At 44.4% G+C, this 19,959-nt stretch overlaps 1 protein-coding gene across 4 annotated transcripts in view; it reads left to right on the forward strand.

Moving 5' to 3' along the window:
- The window catches only part of LOC111271103 (uncharacterized), a 42,410-nt gene that overhangs the window by 1,997 nt on the left and 20,454 nt on the right, over nt 1-19,959 (forward strand). For 2 of the 4 annotated variants that reach the window (XM_086972793.1, XM_022851676.2), the window contains exon 2: nt 3,809-3,986. In XM_086972793.1, the coding sequence (XP_086828919.1) occupies nt 3,911-3,986 (76 nt within the window). In that variant the 5' untranslated portion in view covers nt 3,809-3,910. Of the gene's footprint in view, nt 1-2,305; nt 2,803-3,808; nt 3,987-19,959 lie in introns of those variants that run through there. The other 2 variants (XM_022851678.2, XM_022851679.2) reach the window with 2 other exon arrangements.

Here is a 19,959-nt window from a genome sequence, read left to right on the forward strand (position 1 = left end):
TAACCGGTTAACATATGGTAACACTGATGGATAGTACTTTTGACCTACGTGCCTACTAGCTACATACTTGTCCTTTGACGTTTCTTTCATTTGTTCAAGTAATATATGAAAGAGACTTGGCTGTGAGTAGATTATCGTTAGTGCTGTTTAAAAACCTTTTTCGGTAATAGAATGTGTCCCACCGGCCATATTAAGTGATCTGTGTTGGTCTTACTGGATGATTTTTTTTAGAGCTTCATTAGTGCGCTGTGCGATGACCTATATGCTGCGGGAAAAACCTTTTCATTTGCATTGCAACCCCATTAGCCCCCACACCTCTAGGTGTTGCCTGATGCTCAGTACTCTGCGTCCAGAGTTGAACTCTGCCGGACAGCTCGATCGGCGCTTGGGCAAATCAGTTGGCCGTCAATAGCAGCGCAAACGGGAATGCCGCCAGTAGTATACAGGGTATTAATGCTCCACAGTTTATCTAAACTCAGTAATGAGATCGAATAGCCTCGGCAGAAGAGCGAGCACGAGGGTCGACGAACTCAGCATTTGTCGACCGCTAGCTGGTATTTAACAGTTCTGAAACTTAACGACGACGCGTTTTACCGTCTGTCTGGAATCAGAAAATCTGGTATGTGGTTTAGACGGCAGCTGTTCGAGTTGTCGGTCGAATCGAGTGAACCGATGCGTTCGTTTGTAGGCGCGTCATTTCGATGAACTTCATAGCAGAAAAAAGGCAAACTGCTTTTGATTAGAGAACCTATTTCGTTCATACTGCGGAACGTAATCGTGTGGATTTCATTAGGCCAACGCCATCCTAGTCCCTGTGCAGAGGTGCTCTGTTTGATCATCAGCACCTGAAGATCGTCAGCGACAAGAAACATTTAATACAATAATTACTACTCCATTTATTCGCATTAACTCTAACGTAATATTGTTATAATCGTCACGATCGCCAACAGCAGCGGTTTGAGGGCAACGAAAATTATGGCCGGAAATTGGATGGTGAGCTGGATTTTCCATTATTACCAGCGTCGTTCATAGTGTTTTTCGAAATTCCACGATAAGGGCTGGGGTTTTCACACTGTACTCATTAAAGTGTGGAAATAATGGAAGATCCTTTGGAAAAAGACATTGGTCAAACTCAATGTAACTTGCCTATGTCTAATTGATTGTAAAAATTGCTTCAATTTATGACCGATCTTTGGAAAGGACGCGATTTCTTTTGGCTCGTACCTCGTGAATCGAGAATCGGAGGGGATACGTTAGATGATTAACTCGACCACGACCTATTATAGATCGTCCTGATCATTCGAACATGTGTCACTAATGTCAATTTACATAGGGCCTATCGACAGGTCTGTTGAAACTATAACGGGTAGATAAAGCAGTTCCGTCGTGAAAACATCAAAGTCGATATACTTTGTAATTGCTTCCTATTGGAATACATAATCGGCAATTTTACGTAAGACTGTTTGCCGTATGCGCGAACGTAAACGGTAGTAGAAGCTCCAATGTCACTAGCGCAAAGATCTGTTTCTTTTTTTTTTTTTGTAAAACATCACTCGAAAGATTTTTTGAGCTCGCCAAAGTTCGTTAACGATTAATTCAATTTTATATAGCAATATAAGTAACATCACACGATTATAATTTAAACACATACGATCGAACTTTAGAGCACAATCGGCTGTTCAATTACAAGAAAGAAAGCTACTTAAATTGACCGTGGTCGTAGTTGATAAGAAGAAATTGTTTTTTAAAGGCAAAGCTATCTTTCAATGACTAGGAAAACGGACGCCCGCTGTGCTTGCGAAAAGACGAAAGCTTCTACCGGGTATTTTAACTTAATTAACTACTATGGTTGTTCTTTCTTAATCACCCTCGATACGAATAGCGCGAACCTAAAAGACCTCCATCAAGACGGTTTATTGTACACTCTTGATTTTGCGAGAACAGTTAGATAATTATTTTCGCCCCAACTCGTGACGTACTCCTAAAAAGCGACACAGTGTCTGAGATCGGAAACGTCAGTTGGGCTTCCGTAATGTCCATCTGGACACTGAAGGGACATGGTATGAGCTCGGCGATTTGAAAGTTTTCGAGTCCGTAACATTGCTGCCCTCAATTGGTGGCAAGCAGAAGTTCACACACAATAGCATACGACGCGTATAGATAACATACGGTTGATTAGGAAAGAGAGTAATTTTAGTTCTCGTTTCTGTGAAATGTAGGTAGGCATCCCAGCCTCTAAGTGCTCGCTCGAAAAGCGAGCCAGATTTGAATAATGAGTTAAGGCAACAGTTTACCCGTCAGTTGCCCTTTGTCCTTGTTGTTAAAACAACGTGTCCACTAAATCATTATCAACTACCTAGTTAAAGACGTGTGACCAGTATGTGATCCCTGGCGGATGTCAAATCTGATAACCCGTTACCATCCACCTGCGTCCGTTCGGTATCGAGCGCAGAGATGAATCGTGATGAAGAGAACTATTGCATATCTTTGGGTGCCCAGTAGTCAAATAGGAACACGCGAGACCGTAACTAGACACGGTAGACGGTCTGCTACATCTTTGTTCTTTGTCTGTTCTGCCTATCGAGTCTAGTTACCCAATGGCTGGTAGTGATGCGCTCGCAGAGCGGTGCAGCTCGCTTGTACATTGTGAGACCAATCCAGCTCTGCAATCCAATGCAAGTTGCCTATCCTGTGACCTGATGTTGGTTTCTACGCCGATCTAGGATGGGTGATCACGACAGAACGTGTTACGTCTATTCCCAAAGGTTCCTCGCCCCTTCCGTTACTTGGTCAGACAAATAGGTAATATGCCTAGTTACGCTGACGTATGATTTGCCCTATCAGGTAATGTGGCATGGAATTTCAAAGGCCGTCCCGGCCCTAGCGCCCTTTAAGCTTCAGTGGCGCCTTCTAGCAGTGCGCTACGATCTGCACCGACTCACATAGCTCGCCTGAACACAGTGACGTGACCAGCAGAGCAGAGGCCGCACGTATGTGGCGCCTGATGTCTGTTACATTTTACGACTCGCTGGTAGAACCGTGTAATGGATTTATCTACACACATGAGGAGCCCAATTATACTTCATTCAATGTAATGTGTCATTGAAGGCGTGCGCGTGTAGAATATGTTTCACATTGAAAATCATCACTGTTTGTTTGCGTTGCGACAATCATTTCAATTAAACAGTCAGATATACGACTGAAAAGATTTCACTCGCAGGATTAACGTGGCATAGAAGTAGTCACTTGCGGTATCAAACTGTGTTTTTTCAACTACTTGGCGTACTTAGGCTCAGACGGATAACAGTTAGAGTGGCCTGCCACTGACATTATCAGTCGTATAATCCAGCTGCCGACTGTCCTTTAACCTGAATTCCAGAAAGCTTATAATAAACACTTGCAGCTACTGAAACTACAATACCAGGAAAAGACACTTTCCAAAAAATGTTCCCGCTTTCCTCGCACGCCCACATGTAATAGAACGCTTTATAGAGTGTGCACCTACCATAGTTAGTTATCATTCAATTTAGCTGCAGGCCGTAAGCCGGCCTCCATTCAGACTGCTGGAACAGTAAACAGGAAGGCACCTAAGTCCACACTCTAAAGGAAATCTCTGCCCTTTTAGGTATCCGAAGTGAATATTTGTCAGTCGCTTGCTCTAGCATTTGCCCGATGTCTATCGCAAAGATTACAGGTTTAATGTGTCAAACAGATACAAAGCAGTATCGGGAAACTTGGCCTGTACTCGTGTTTAAAGCGTTCGGTCATCATCAATCATCACATCATATGTCGTTCGATTGTGTTGTAGGAATACGGTTCAAGGGAGTGCGTGCGGATTTGTACACTATTTCGCTGACGACAGACTAGCCATCAGGCGGAAAGCGGCCCTCGGAACCGGATTGGGCTTTCGATGTCTCCATTTGACCTCGGGACATCATCTTCGCTGCCGGCACCCGCCGCGATCAACTTGAGACGTTCTCGAATGGGTGAGTAATCGATACGATTTCATGTCTTCGATGTTAACGGCATACCAGTTAGCGTACATTGCTCACAACCGGCGCAGTTAGTCAGTGCTAACTTAACATTGTTAGTTTTAAATATTCTCGTGCGCGCTCGTCGAGACAAGTATGATTTTGATAAGCGTCTTCTTTTTCTGTCTAGCTGAACGTTCGCCAGCGTCAAAACAAGAATCATGGGGCGCATAGCATACATATATAGCACATCAGCGGCGTTGTGTCCCCTGACGAAAACCTTGACAACAAGATACTGTGCAGCTCCGGTCAGTTCCGGAGGGTTAGTCGAGTGATTGATTGATTGTGCGCGACTACCCCATGACGCGAACGAGTCATGCGAGTTGGCGGCCGGTCACGGACACAAAACTTCGGCGGTGCCGGCGACGTCTGCGACAGGGTCCCATTATTGCAGCAAAACTTCTACTTGGATAAACGGCCGTCCCCTCGTTTGGGCTGCTGCACTTGTTGACTTAGCTACGACTCTTTCCATTGGCGTCTTTAGCTGCTGCTTCTTGGCGTTTTGGCCAGTGTCGTTGAATAGTGGAAGCTGGATTTATGCATCCGAACCCCCTTATACACGCTGGCGCAGCAGTTAGTAAGCCTTTTCTTGCAGGACCTACTTTCTACATCTTTGGTGCAGTTTTTGCTCGGCACCCCGTACGCAGCTAGTTATTGCCGCTGGTTAGTCCGGCAATTTTTGAGTTGCCGGGCGAGTGAAGGTGGTCTTATTGTTCCATTGCGTTGCTAACGTTCACCGTAGCATAGTATAATGATCGTTGCTTCTGCTGCTAGCTAGCTCTCACTGGCAAATATGGGAGGGTACTCCTTTTAAAAACGCAGCGCACAGGTCAAAGGTCGTTCGACGATGGCAAACGACCGCTATGCACGTAAGAGTGTTGGTGATGCCGATCGTGAAGCGGTCACGGTGAAGCTCTGGAAGAAAGCGTTAAGGTTAAAAAAGAGACATTCGAGGATGTATTGCTAGCGAATACACAGGGATAGCTAATAAAGGAAGCCTCTTCTACTAGAAAAGCGTTGCAGGCTTTTTGTAATGTTGTGGTAGACGACGCGCCAGCGCGTTCTGTGGCCTGCCAGCGTTGTTCGTTACTTGTGTATTTCGGTAGTATCACTCGGCTGAATGATCCTATGCTTGCGCAAAGCAAGAGGGCCCACTCCCTGTTTCGGTACTTTTCAAAATATAGTCTTCACCGCAACGAAAGCTATTGACGTGAAGCACGGCGGCTATACTGACAGATAAATGGCCAGGTGGAGTAGCGGAAATAGAAAGAAATAAGCATGATGAAAGCAATGAACTATGAAGACCGTAATCCTAGATTATGATACTAATAACCCGTCGATTTTACGATACCTATCTGTATCACACATTTGCCTGTCTATTCTGATTGCTAAAAATAGAATAATGCCAATATCGAAACCGTTAGTCTGCCGGTATCGATCGTCGTCTGTTTCGTCAGACATATATGATAACTGTAGGCATCTCTAGTTAACAATATATAGTTAATCTAATCCCGATCGATGAACTGATACGCCATTCTAAGACAGGAAGTTTAAGGTACTTTTTAACTGTCTGACGATTTTTCACGAACGAACTTAGTTGCCCTATACCTTCCGAACTATTGATGCTCACCGCAGAGGTGGTCATTTCACGACTGACATATTGTCCCGGTATACATTTGTCTAATATATACCTCGCAGCAAACCTCGTGCGTATCTGATCACAATTATCCTGTCCTCCACAACTCCCTCTACCGCCACCTTGTCATCACAATGTTGGGTCTCATTTCGATTTTACGCTTGCTGCGGACGCCAACAACATAACAATGAAAAACGGAACTGTGTTGTTACATTTTTGTTGTCAATATCGCTGCGGTTACTGGTCTCAGTTAGTCGCCAATGCCACCATCGCCGGCGGCGTTTCGGCCTTCTCATCACCCACATTTCCCTCCTCCTCCTCCCCTTCCTCGTCGTCGTCGCCGTCGTCGTCGTCGTCGTCGTCCTGTGGCATACACAAAAGGAGACGGTAGAGAAGAGGATACGTGGGGAAAAAGATGTAGGAGGTGTAGGGGGTGTGGCGATGGCTGTCGGCTACGCATCGGATTGCTTCAGTCGCCAAAGCAGAAGCCTCGTTACGAGAGCTCAATCAATGTACGTATAGGTGTCGTATAATAGTGGAATAAAGCAGTTGCAGTTGTATTGTGGTGATGATACTATAGGCATAGATCGTGGCGATCGAGACGGTGGAGGAATGCGGATTTTGTCACCATCATCAGCATTATCAGTACCGGCATTGCCATTATCGTCAATTTCGTTGGGGTGGGGGTGGCGTTGTTATGGGCGCGCTCGATTGTCCGTCTTCTGTTATGTTACCGATTTTAGGTGTTGCTGTTGTTGTTGTTGGTATTGCCTCGACTGACTAGGCACTTCAGACGCTGGCATCGTGTGTGCAGGCTTGCGCAGATCTGTTCGTCCGTCTGTAGGCGTAAATGTTCGCGTATCGACATACGCTCAAATAGATGAGTGTCTGTTTAATGAAAGCAAGGGTGTTCGCGTTGGTGGCGTTGGCGTCGCTCATTGATTGCCGCATTTAAATATGTTCAGGCCTTCAGGTAGGAGTCCGCTTAAGCAGACGCCTGTGACGGCTATCGCTGCGATTCAATCCGATCATCATCGATTTTGGCTGGGCCTGCCACAGGCGCGTGTACGCATCGCAGCGTCAGCACCAGTAGCACTAGCATTAGATCCATACATTTATACTTCTAGATCCATACACAACAGAGGAAAGGGAACGAGTGTCCAATGATTCCATATAGTTATAATGCATATAGAAATCGTTGTGGCGTCATGAGAGTTACTGAGACTGGAATAAGTTGGCCGCCTATTAATATTCAGGCGCATAATGAGAGAGTTTAATGCTAGATAGCAAAAAATTGTACATTTCTTACACCTTGTATGACTGTATTTCTTTAAAAAAAAAAAAAAAAAAAAAAAAGAAGAAAAAAAGAAAATCACCGTGTGTTTATGTGAAACAGAATAGACATATAACTGTGAAAGAAGGGGTAGGAGGCATCCTGTGGAGTGACGCCAGCAGAGAGCATGTGCCGCGGGCGCTAGGCCTGAAGTAAGAGAGCGTCAAATGATTTAATACGCATAGTTAAAAAAAAATGAGGCCATAATTCGAGTAAACTGGACGATGTCAACGTATGTGTGCATCATAGCCATCGAAATCGATCGACCGACCGACCGACCGACCGACCGACAGGATCTCCTTAGGACACACTCGTATTGTTAGAAAATAGTAATCTAATCTGAACTGGCACTTGTTACTGATTTCTAATGGCTGCTTGAGCGCTGTTGACGAATTTGCGCCTATTTCATACTTCGGTGGATCTTTACTCGCATGATTTACCTCTGTTCGTACTGGCCTGGTGATCCGGACGCTTTTCAGGATAAAGCTGAACAGAGTCGAATACGTTGATTGATGAAAGGACGCCAAATGTTAGCCATGCTTTAATAAACAAGCGGGCTATCTATTGTTTATTAACACATAATATATTCGTTTTACTAACGCATTTATCTATTGACGGCTCTTCTGTTAGCTATAAATCTGCATGATAATGGCAAATGAGCCATTAAATTAGCCGATAGGCGGCAGGGTGAAAATAATAATGATGGTAATAATAATAAGATGAGGCCTTGGCCCGGATCTTATTTACGCCACAAATCGTCGTATTTGGGCAAGTGAGCGCCGTATACTGTTCAGCGATGTACGCTGCTGCTGCTGCTGCTGCTGCTACTACTTATTTGGCTTTCGATGCGGTCAAAGGCGCATTTCGACGTATACGATATAGTATGGCGTTATGGCGCTAACATTGTGCCTTCTCTGACGCACCAGTATCTCCAGCTGACGCTGCTGCCATCAACTTTGGCGGCCGGCAGGATGGTGCGCCGTAAAGATCGCACGAAAACGATATAATAGTCGAACTTTACTAGAAGTGGCCACGAACAAGTAGATATAAGGAAAAACTACAACTGTTTCTCATTATAGCTATTTCTCGCCGAGCTACTTCGACCACCACCACCACCATCATCATTACCACCACTACTACTACGAAAAGCCGCTGTTATAATGGGACTATATCTACTGATAATCACCGAGGTGATAATCGTTACGCTGGTTGCTCGTGTTACTAATTGTTCATGACGCTGGAAGCTACGAATGTGACGACAATTGTCCATAACTCCATGCCAGCAAAGAAAAGACAGGCTCCTGTAACTAAGTGGTGGTAGAATTTTTTCGAGTCATTACTGGACGTTAGGAGCAAACATTGTCTTTCCGCTTTTCTTCTTAATAAGCCGGTATAATCAACAGTGGCCGAAAAAAACGAGTATTCCAATTGAGTGCTATAAATAAGAGGGTACAGCATCCACCCAACGCGCAGCAACGTTGGCGTCTATCCGTCTCTGCATTGCCATCCGCCAGACGCGAACCATTTCAACATTAATGTCTATATACGTCCCCAATGGGCGCATTGTATTCTACAGTGCTGAGCCAATGCCAAAACGAACAAAGAGCTAGCTAATGCGGGCCGTTTGGCACCCTCCCTTCGAAATTCTGTATTGGTTCTAGGATCGTATCGCGTACAATAGCTTGCGCATATGTGGTAAAACGATTTTCGTATATATTGCGAAGGGGTCCTGGCGTCCGATAGGAACATCGTGTAAGCATTGGCTTTTCACAAAAATCATACTGTACGTAAGCTGACCAGCAAGACCGACCGGTCTTACATCTATTGTAGTCCTTGTTTGTTGCAGACACTTAGTTCTGAAAGGAAAGATGTGCTTGTCCTTGAATCTTTCCGATGTTATGGCCCCAGGAACTTATCAGCATTAGACAATATAACGTCGACTATTTATTGCGAATAAAGGTACTAAAAAAAAAGGATCCAAAAAGAAGGAACGTAGCTGAGACGAAAAATGATACTGGCAGATATACTCAACAGCTACCGCTTTAGATTATCTATCTTGAACATCTTCATTACGGTCCCGTATTCATCCTATCGCGTTACGGCTTGTGGTCGTTAGAACCCGGGCGGAACGATAGTACAGCTACGAGCGAGGATCGATTCTGCAGATGATTGTTTTTCTGGCTCGTGAAAACCTAAGGAAACGCCAATGGACCTGAATCGTCGGCGTACTAGGCAGTCGAACCCAGTCCAGAATACCTAGCTTCTAGCAACGGCGTACGATTCAATCTGCCGTAATATCCTCGCGGTGGAAGCGGTTCCGAAGTCGAATTCAAACGCACAACTTGGCACCTGAAGCGGCAGCTTGTGTAAATCGTAATCGAGCTTATCTAGCGAGACTGTGTAGCGCGTCGAAAACAGTGCCGGAAATCTATCGATTCGCGCTTTGGTCCGTTCAAATTTGCCGCCAACGCTAGGTGGCGGGCATGCCGTCGATCCTAACAAATGCTCGATGTTTCCCTTTGCGTAATAGACCATCACGGAACATCGTCGTTGTGGCTGAAGCACCGGTACGTCACTGGATATAATAATGATGATAATAATAATAATATAATAGATAGATGCGAGTCATGTTTCAGAGCTTACTGTCCAGCTGCCCCGCGATACATGGCGGCAGTATCTGTTGCCTATCGCATTAGTTTGATTCGGCTTGTTTGATACGATTGTGCATTTTATCCATTACTTTTTTTATCTCCTCGATTAGCTTTTTCGACGCGACAGCGGGAGCCGTCGATTCAGCCGATTCAGTCGAAAAAAAAGAGGGCTCAAAAGATAGCCGATAGCTGTAGATTTAATTCTATGTCAACTGAAATACTGTTGAAGGAATGCGAAGCACTTCTGCTCTTGCCGAAGGTTAGATCGAAAATCGAAATGACCCGAGGACGCCAAGCGAGACAATCAAGCTTAGCAGTTCGTTTTACCTTTACCGCAAAAGAGAAATATATCGCCTTCTGAGGCATGTGGCAGCCACCTGGAACTAAGTAGATCATATAAGGGCTTTCTTAAATAATCATCGCTATGTAAAGGCTTAGCTAGCCGATTCTCTCCCTGACTCGGTAAGAGCTTCCTGAGGTAGCATTGGTATATTTATCATAGCGTCAGTTTTTCCATTGAAAAGGCTTAGCATATCTCGCTTACTTGTTTACTCTAGCCAGTATATAGATTCAATGCAATCGTTCGAGGTATAGTTAGACTCCAGTGTAGACACTCTGTCGTTGCGTTCCACATTCCGCTGCGGAAACGTCAACTCTGAAGAGTGGCACGCTGTTACTCTGGTAACAATTACTGCTTAACATATAGCGAGGCGAAAACTACATACAGGGTGCAGGTGTTTTTCCGTCAAACAGAAACAGATTTTTGCAGTTTCTGTCAGTTTTCTTTTACTATCAAAAAATCATATCGAATAATCGTGTAGAATTTAAATGCAAACGAAAAACCAACTCGAAACCTAGTGGAACCCTCCAGGGAAACCGCACGCTTAGGTTCTGTGCGAAATGTCTGACGTAACGCTAGCCTAATAGACTATAGGATGCCGGGTAGAAATTGTACAAATGGTTACTGTAGATTTTGTTTATCTCTTCTTGTTACAAACAAGCGCATTGGTGACGTGGCATCCTATCGACGGCTATCACCATTACGACACTGCTCTCTCCGGCCTGATTTGGTTTGCCGACGCCATACAAGGTGGATTACTTTCTTAGAGGCACGTATACGGAAACGAAAAAAGTGCTACCATCGATTGTTTCTCACGAAAGTTTTTCTCGTCTTTGTCATCCTCTTAGCCCTTCCCCGTTGTTTCATGGCTCCTGTTATAATTCGCGTTGTATTCTTCGTTGCCGTCCGATGGGGCGTTCTAACAAGGGCTGATTCCTTTTGAAGTTTGCCCAACGTAAAACGGTCCAACCTAGGTTTTTTGTCTCGTAGGCCGCCATTAGCACTTTCACATAAAGCTCTCCTCACCGTTATTATCACCCATTAGCCTTTCATCTTGCCGCTACGCCTCCTCAACCATTGTTGTGTTATTCCTAGCGGTGGCGGCAGTAGCAATCCTACACGACGATTGACAAAGGGAGATCGTTCTGCTGTAGTATTTGTGGTTGTGAACAAACGGCCGAATTTGTTCCGTAGGGAAGCAGGATGAGGGAATGGAGGAGGACGGCGGGGACACGTCATTTAGTAAGGCCTTCCAACTAAGTAAGTCTTGCAGCATTCGATGAACACAACTGCTTGATGGCTCCATGACAAAGCCAAACGAGTATTGGGCGTCATGCGCTACCGTTCGTCAATACCACGCGATTTTCGGCACTATAAAGGTGCGCAGCGTTCGGTGTTGCCTGATCGTTGAGAGGAGAGTCAGTTCGACAGTGATTCGAAGTAGGCCAGGTGAATACCTTGACGGCGAGCCAGCTTGGAGGAACAGGTATACGTAATGTCGTATGTAAACATTAATTTGTTGACATACCAGTAAGAGTCACCAGAAGATGCAAAAAGAATTCAAAGGGTACCCGAAGTAACTAATCCTGACGGACAGCCAACGGGCTACCAGCAAGAGCTATGTCGTGGAGATTATCTCTATGTACGCATGCGTACAAGTCGGTTTGCAAACGACGCTTAGCCGCTTTGACCCATATCGATTCGCAGGGCGCGATATAAAGGGGATATCTACCACGAAACATATATGTAACTCTTCAGTACTGCAAACATGCTTTCCTAGCCTTAAAGCTGCAAAGATTTTCAATAGTTAACATCGAGACGACGCACTATGTGTTTGGATAGAATTTCCCTAAAGGCCATCATGACATATTCTTGAATTTTCGGAATATTTGGAAACAGTCACCTACCTACCCATACGGTTCCCAGACGGAAAGCGTATAGCCTGTCCAAAGGTTAGATTAATCAAAAAAAGCGTTGGCGCTGTGCTCTTAATAGTTTACTTTGTGTCTGAATTCTACGTAACCCGCTTAAGAGCTAGCTGAGCAGGACGCTTGCTACTAGAATCAAAATATTGAAATTAAACCGTTGCATTATAAAATGCTATTGTTAAAATAAGAGCTGTATTTTAGACAAAAACTGATTAATTTTCTTCAACTGAGCGATGCACTCACACCATAACTAGGTCTACCTTTATTTTGTGTCATTTTCGACCTCACCATGTCTACATGTATAGGTACGAAAAGGTACAACTAACAAGAGATGATGACGTCGTCGATCCTGCACCGAACATGTGTGCATTCCGTCAATTTACTACTGAGGTCACCTCACGGGGACAGGACGTACTTAATGGATGCACACAACGCATGTAGTTTCATGATTGCACATAAACTGCGCTCAAACGGTTTTCTATTGCGCACTTTGTCCCCGAACATGCCTGTTCCCGTGTGCAGGAAGCTGCGCGTTTCGTCACACTTTTTGTATTGTTTTGTTGGGCTATAAGTCCAACGGGTAGATCTCAGACATTCTGACATGTGTTGTTTGTGCTTCGATAGTTAAGAGGCGGTGTCATCAAAGACTTCGGCTACCCTCAGTAGAATATGAACGAACCACGTTCATCTAATAGCCAGGTCAGAGCTATAGAGCTAACGCTAATAATGTTCGTTCTAAAGGAGCAGCTTCCACGCCAAACAAAAAAAAAGTCCAGATTTCATTTAGGTCGCTGGGATTGGGATGTACGAAGGGAACTAGGGTGAACCCATGGTAAACTCGGATTTTTTATTCAGCTTACGATGTCAGCTAAACAGGCCTAGATATAGGATCGCATCTTCTACGAGCCATAAGCCGTTTCAAAAACAAATCTATGCTACAGTATCTGAAAAATCTCAGGCTATTTTAGGTTCGCAACTCTTGCGTAACTATATCGTTTATGTATAGCTGTCTAGATAAGCGACAATTGTTCAATGTTCATATTTAAAAGGCGCATATATAATAAAGACAGCCTTTTACATCGCACATAATGAGGAAATTGCATAATGTAGTATGAGTATTCTGACGCTCCGTAGATTTATGTAGCTATGCTGATGATACCTTTGTTGCCGTATCCTTTGTTTGTGTACACTCACTTTAACTCGCCCCCTCTATATCTAGCCTAAATCACTTCAATGTCATTGCCTACCTTTGCTTTGGGACGTCCTATTGGCGTTCTCACCCCCCGTCCCATCTCTAATCCGTCGAAATTCATTACTTCGCATTACATGTAATGCCCAAAGCGAACGGGTTTCCACCTTATCGGGTTGTAAAAGGCCTCGCCCCGAATAGCCGTCAGGGCGAATGGTCGATGCGCAGACCACCTTGGTCAATGACTTCTCCAAGCCACAAAGGCCTGGCTCCTTGTTGTGATGGGGCACCGAACAATACGAGCTTTCAATGTGTTGAATCGGTAGAGGGGGTTACTTTTATAGTCCGCCAAGCCAGAAGAGGAGAAAGCCCAGTGTAATAGATAGTCAACGCAAAATGTGTAAGAGCAATAATGTGTTCCTTTGTGCGAACTCTTTGCTGGCCTATGGATCTGTGTAATGCGTTCCTAATTGTTGTAATTGAGTCATCTTAGAGCAAACGTTGTGTGACAGCATGGGCAGCGAAGGTGGCATAGGACTTCTGGCCATGTCCCCCCCCCCCCCCCGCCCTCCCGCCGTGACTTCGCAGGCACACGAGAAGCAGACTCAGTGCTAAAAATGTGGATCGAAGGAAAAAGCGGTCCACAAAGCACCGCTAAGAGAGCATCTCTATTTAATGTTTCTATGCGTATATTATAATATACACATATAGATACTTCTCCTCCCGTGAACGTGTATATATCTGTTCTTTGTTCGTCTCCTGGCGACTGGTGGAGTTGCTCAAATGATCTAACTCGAGAATATATGAGTGTATTATAGTATAGGCCACTCGATTGATCTTGCTCACTCGTCCAGTTGAATTGTTTCCTAGTTCGAATCTACTATGTATCCTAGTGTATGCTATACGTTATATGTGTGCTACGTCTAATATAGGTACGACTACTTCGTTTGTCACCGAACCCGACGGATGACCATATGGCGACAAAAAGGCCGGGCCTGAACAGAAAAGAGGAAATCACATTTTATCGGACCAACACGATCTTAGCATATGCTTCAGCCAACTATCAGTGTTATCACGCGAATACGAGGGAAGTAAAGTATCGTTGTTATACAAGAAACGCACATAGTAATAATAATATAATGCAAGAGTATTAGGCGACAGTGCATGCCAATCGCGTGAAGTCTCTAGTACAAGCGAGATAGAGCAATTCCACGAGGGTGTCTACCTGGTTACCCTCGTATGTGAGTGGAGGGCTATCCAACTATCCCCTAAAGTAGGTCTGAATGCAGTTGCAATTGCGCTAGCCCCAATGGCCAGATCACAGCAAACAAAGGAGGATACCATCTCAAATCTGTGGGGGGGAGAAGAAGATACAGAGCGACATAGTACACTCCCCCATGTTGTTGAAGTTGTGGTCTGTAGATAGTTGTTGTAGTTGTGCCAAGTAAATCGTGTACAGACAAATCAGTCGAATCAACGGAGCTTCGGAGGCCATCTTGAATCACTGCTGGGGGTCTGTCTTTATCGTGGTCGCATGCCTTCTCCCGGCGCTTGTTCAACTGTACTATATCTATCCATCTCGTTCAGCGGAGTCGCTAGGGGAGACGCATGAACTAGCAGCAGCGGCAGTGAAGGCAATGAAGTTACGAAATGGTCGGATGCTGAGAAGCGACACCAAATAGAATGATAACGCTCCTCTTTGCGATTCTTCAGCCGCGCTCGTAAGGTTCAGGATGAGTTCGCCAGAATTCTCGATAGCGAGAAAACGAATCCAATGAGTAAAGCACAACCTGGGGCCGTAAAACGAGACAACGTTTGCGAATTGATCTCATGCGATTAAGCTCTGTTCTGTTAGACATGTTTATACAGAACACAATAAACAACGTGCGAGAACAGCATCGGCTGAGAAGAACAAACTCCACTAGAACTGTCCAAGACAATGACATCTTTCGCAGATAGAAATTGAATTGAAATCTTTAATGGTTACCATGAGAGCTACTCACTGCAATAGTAGAAGTAGCGGTAGCTAATTTTCGGTTGATGAAAAAACGTGTCGCAGCGTTGACATCACAATTACGAAACAAACCTGGCTGGTCAAGGCTTTGATCTCTACTGATTAACCCGTAGAGAGCCTGAACGCGGCACTCGCAAAGTTTTCTGTTCCAGTGAATGAATATAGCCAAATTCTTATAGCCTAAAAAATAGCCGTATCTTAGGCATGGTCTATTGACCATATCGACATTTTCACAGAGAATGCATGAGCTATTTATATCTACTAGTAGTACTCAGGCGTTCTCTACGTGTGGTCGTCCTCTGCACGCCGATTTCCGCAGAGTTTGTCGACCACCGGCAAAGATCCAAGTTATTTGTCTGTTTATTAGAATTGTGATAGAGCATCTGTCTTGGTTACTGTTTAATGGTACGATGGACAATAATTTGGAACTATTACATAAGATACTTGCATATTACTTAGATGGATTAGAAACCTGGGGCCGAAAAAGGGTCATCTAGCATCCAGCTACGCGAATATCTTCATAGTTCACTTTTAAAAGATCGTCTTCTTTCTAGTTCAGGCCAATAGGGATCTTCAAGTGCTGGTAGCACTGTCTGAATACGGTTAACGATTTGGAAGGAGGCCGGCGCATTAGGCACACAAGAGAGCCGAGAAGGACGCTTTCCTGTCTTACGCACTGGTGTGATCGCCTCTGAAGAGACGCTCTGAAGAACAACGGAAACAGCATCTCCGTTGTTCTTTTCCGCTTATCGATCGATAAGTATGTATGTGCGTGTAGGCGTTTTATTGGCAACAGCTTAAAGAGTGTCGTTTTGCCGTCTAATCTTGACGGACCATCTCGGACCGGTTGATTAGGTAGCACCGCTTGCTGGAGCCCAACTGTCTGCACTGCTATTCGGAAACGATATCCACCCATGAAAGTTGTGCTCGGAGAAAACAGGCTGCATTAATGATCTATGAATTGAACTGGCCTACTTTTAGGTGCGTTCTATGCACTCACAGAGCACTGTAGAGGAGTGTTAGTATTCGGGTGGATAAACGTCTCCAAGATAATCTCATTGTAATCCAGAACCTTATTTAAATACTCAAGAATGGGCGACCATTCACACCTAAGTCCGCGACACGAGCATCGTCCTATTAACGAATACTTCTCGAGCTTATATTGTAATCCATCTTATTTCCGTTCTTATTCCATATATTTTTATTACTTTTACATCCATCTATGCTCCGCTCATTGCAGTTTCGTCCATTCAGTACCCTTAGTAGCCAAGCTTTACGCGCACATTACTCATTCAGTATTGTCTTTGGCTTGTTTAATGCGATCCCCGATCTATCCCATAGCATCTGATCTGCTCGTGCAACAGTTATCCGTGTAGAAACATGCTTTCGACACCTACGTGCACCGACATGCACACACATGTAAGCAGTTGAATGATTGTTATCGCGCCGCGAGCGAAGATTGTCGGCAAAAAACGACTGTCGTTTGTTGGCTACTTCTGCTTTTTGGCCTGTTGAACTTTTTCGTTTTCGTTTGGGGGGTGGGGTGTCCCTTTCTTCTCGTTCGCTTGTGCTCTCTTCCTTTCGTCGACTCTCGTTTGTCCCTTGATGCGGTCCGGGCGCCTGTGGGCTTTGTTCCAGCGCTCAAAAAATAGCTCGCAGGTCATCGGACGCATTTTCATATCAAGTAGACATACATGTGGATAAATGGAACAGAACACGATGAAGCAGGACGTGGAAAAATGAAACAAGAAGACAAAGCTATTAGGCGCGTGCGTACTGAACCAGTGTGGAGTCGCTGAATAATCGCTCGTTCGCATCTGTAACTAAAACGGTTCGGTCAGAAGCAACACGGCTGGCTGCTCTGAGTTTTGCTGTTACTCTATCACTGTTTCTGAGTGTTTCAGCCACCTCAGCCACCATGTTTCTTCCTGATTCTGTTGTCGTTGAAGTTGTCGCTCTAAGGCCATTCTTTTTGGTGGGTGCGCGTCTTCGTCTCCATTTTTTTTCTACGACCGTAGTAGTTTACGGAACTGTCTCCGAGAACCTATCGCATTGGCGTGGCGATTGTTGATGGCCGAGATGGTGTTGACTAGGTAGAGGTTCCACCAGAGGCTCACTAACCAGATATAGGTTACTTACTGGAATTCTTCTGTGTTGATCTCAGATGAGTATACGCTGCTAGCAATCACGCTGACTGTTTCGTTAGCTCGCAACACGCCGCTGCTGGTTTCACCGGGTCAGTCTGCGTGTGTGTATATTTGGCTGGTCATCCTATGGACGAAAGCTCAACACGAAGATATGATGCAGGGCAGAATTGCAGACGCGAACGATAGCGGAATATGGATGTCTTGTTTCGTGTGTGCGGGCAACAGTATGTTTGTAACGAGTCGCCGCGCAGCAGAGCTCATCTGGTTAAGCAGCCGTTACACGGGCAGGTTCTTTCTCTTCTCTTTTCTTTTTCCTCTGGCTGACTGGTTTTCGTCACAGAATGATGAACTCCACTCTGATTGTAAGACAAAAAGCGAACTGTGATATGTATATGGAGTACCGTCTCGTCACCACACGCTGTTAGTAACAGGGCCGAAAACATGATTCCGGTATAATCGCGGAATAAACGAACGACTCGCCAACATAATTAATAGGAAATGTTCGCCTTTAGAATGAGTTTATCTACTGCGCACATGGTTAGGCTATAGAGCGCAAAGACTACGCGGAAATGTAAAAGTTTCATACTAGTCTATTGCTAGCTAGCAGTCCTGAGGCCCCTCTCATTGGAAACGTCGCTGCCTCGCTGGACTAGTTCAGTCAATTTAAATTTACCTCATTCAAAGAACACTGTTCTCCTCTATTTCAATAGTATAATATATTCTGCTAGTATTCTTGTATCATCCAGAAGTATCGCCTCTTCAGTCATCCCAGTGATTGTTGCTGGGTGCTCTTGTGCCTGTGCTAGGTCCGCAGTTACAAGCAAAACTTGAAGTTGCTGCGACTTTCTTAGTTGACACTTATGAATTACCTTTATGAACCTTTATCAATATAAACGTTCACAAAAGTTAAACTATTCATAAACGCTACGACAACCATGATTGCTACTGTGCACTGTCATTGACAACGTCTTTTCTAGACATCCAATACTGTTACGTTCACGCAAAGAGACTTTATATTATTACAAAACATACATAACATAGCTAGTGTGTGCAGATTTCACTTAAATTCTATGTGTGGTTTACATTAGTTGTGTTCCTTATAACAATTCACGTTACGCTATGCACGTAACAACAGCATGCATCTACTAGAACCCGCTCAGCACTGTGTTCTTTGCGTTTTGAAAAGATATCCGGAAAAGACGAAAACCCGGGTCAGCTATGCACCCTATTGGGCCTTAGTTGTCACTTCAATTTCAGCCTCGAATTGATCTTACTGCTGCGGTCTACTTTTCTCGCCTTAGGACACAATCAAGATCTGAAATGGCCTTTGCGAATTCTTGTTTCCTTTGCTTAATTTCCTTCTCTCTAGACCAGTATATCTGCCAAAAATCAGATGAAACGGTACGATCAGCATCGATGAGAGAGAGTATCTGATTAAGCTTACTTCTAAGAAGTAGCAGACGAAAAAAGACGTTCTTCGGATATACGTTAAAACGACTTTAAAACAATCATCTTATTTTAGGGTTTACACAATATAGATAAGTGTATATACGTATATACACCCTTATATATACAGTATAAGTGCGCCGTCTCCGTCTTGTAAGCCACATGTTCGGCATGTGCGAAGTCATCACTGTCTAGCAAAACTTGTTTATTGAGCAGTACGGTGTAGAGGTGTGCATGTGCAATGGCTATTTTAAGAGTTGACAAAAGCTCTAGAGGGTGCTGCCATTGACCTGAGAAGTAGACAATGTGGAAGATCTACGCTGTATCCGAGCGTGATCTTCTATTAGAGCGGAAGATAGGCGCCGGTTCACGGCATCGTTGGTCGAATGCTCGTCCCGCTCCGTACAGGAAACACATACTCCGGCGCAACTCTCTTTATTTTATAAATTCACTATATGATTTACTGCCGAGCTTTTCAATGCTTTCATCATTTGGGCCTGTATTCCACTGTTTTGATGGCTATGTGCTTATGCGGCATATTTCACTGTGATCATTTCATTCGAGCAGAGACCGATTTACCTCGAAGATATTGGCTCTTTTTTACTTTTATTGTCACCCCGTCGGCGTCGTCATTGTCATGATCATTACGATCGTCAGCGTCAGAATGATCAGTATAAAAAGCAACTACATCGGTTCGAAAGGCATCTTTGACTGAATCTGTTAATAGATAAAAGCGAGAAAAATACGTAGACAGAAAAAGAGAAGAGAAAAGTTAAAAAAAAAAAAAAAAAACTATTTCGGGAAAAAATTTCCTTTCATTGTTCCGGTGAGATATCGATTTAACGTGTGATATAGCGCACCGCCGTTTGCTAGAGAGCAATAACAACGCGCCGACGGTGGCAATGACGCGGTACAGGTCCGGACCACCTTGGACGATTAAAAAAAAAAGTAACGAAGTGGTCGTTTTGTTGGCTTGCGCTAGGGGGCGCAACTAACTTTCAGTTATTCCGCAATGCATATATATCACCAGGAAAAAGTAATCGGAGTGTTGTGGCCTTTTATGCTGGAAAAAACATAAAAATCGAACAAAATAGTAATTAATCTGAGGATCAAAAACGCTGTCTGATAAGGGAATCGACAAATTCCGGCCGTATCCCTTACAACAGTTGAGAGCCCAATATCAGGAACTCATGTGAGTACGCAAGGATGGCACAACTGAGGGGTAAATCGAAGCTTTTCTTTAC

Source organism: Varroa jacobsoni, unplaced genomic scaffold (assembly GCF_002532875.2).
Source record: "Varroa jacobsoni isolate VJ856 unplaced genomic scaffold, vjacob_1.0 contig00344, whole genome shotgun sequence".
Taxonomy (NCBI): Eukaryota; Metazoa; Arthropoda; class Arachnida; order Mesostigmata; family Varroidae; genus Varroa; species Varroa jacobsoni.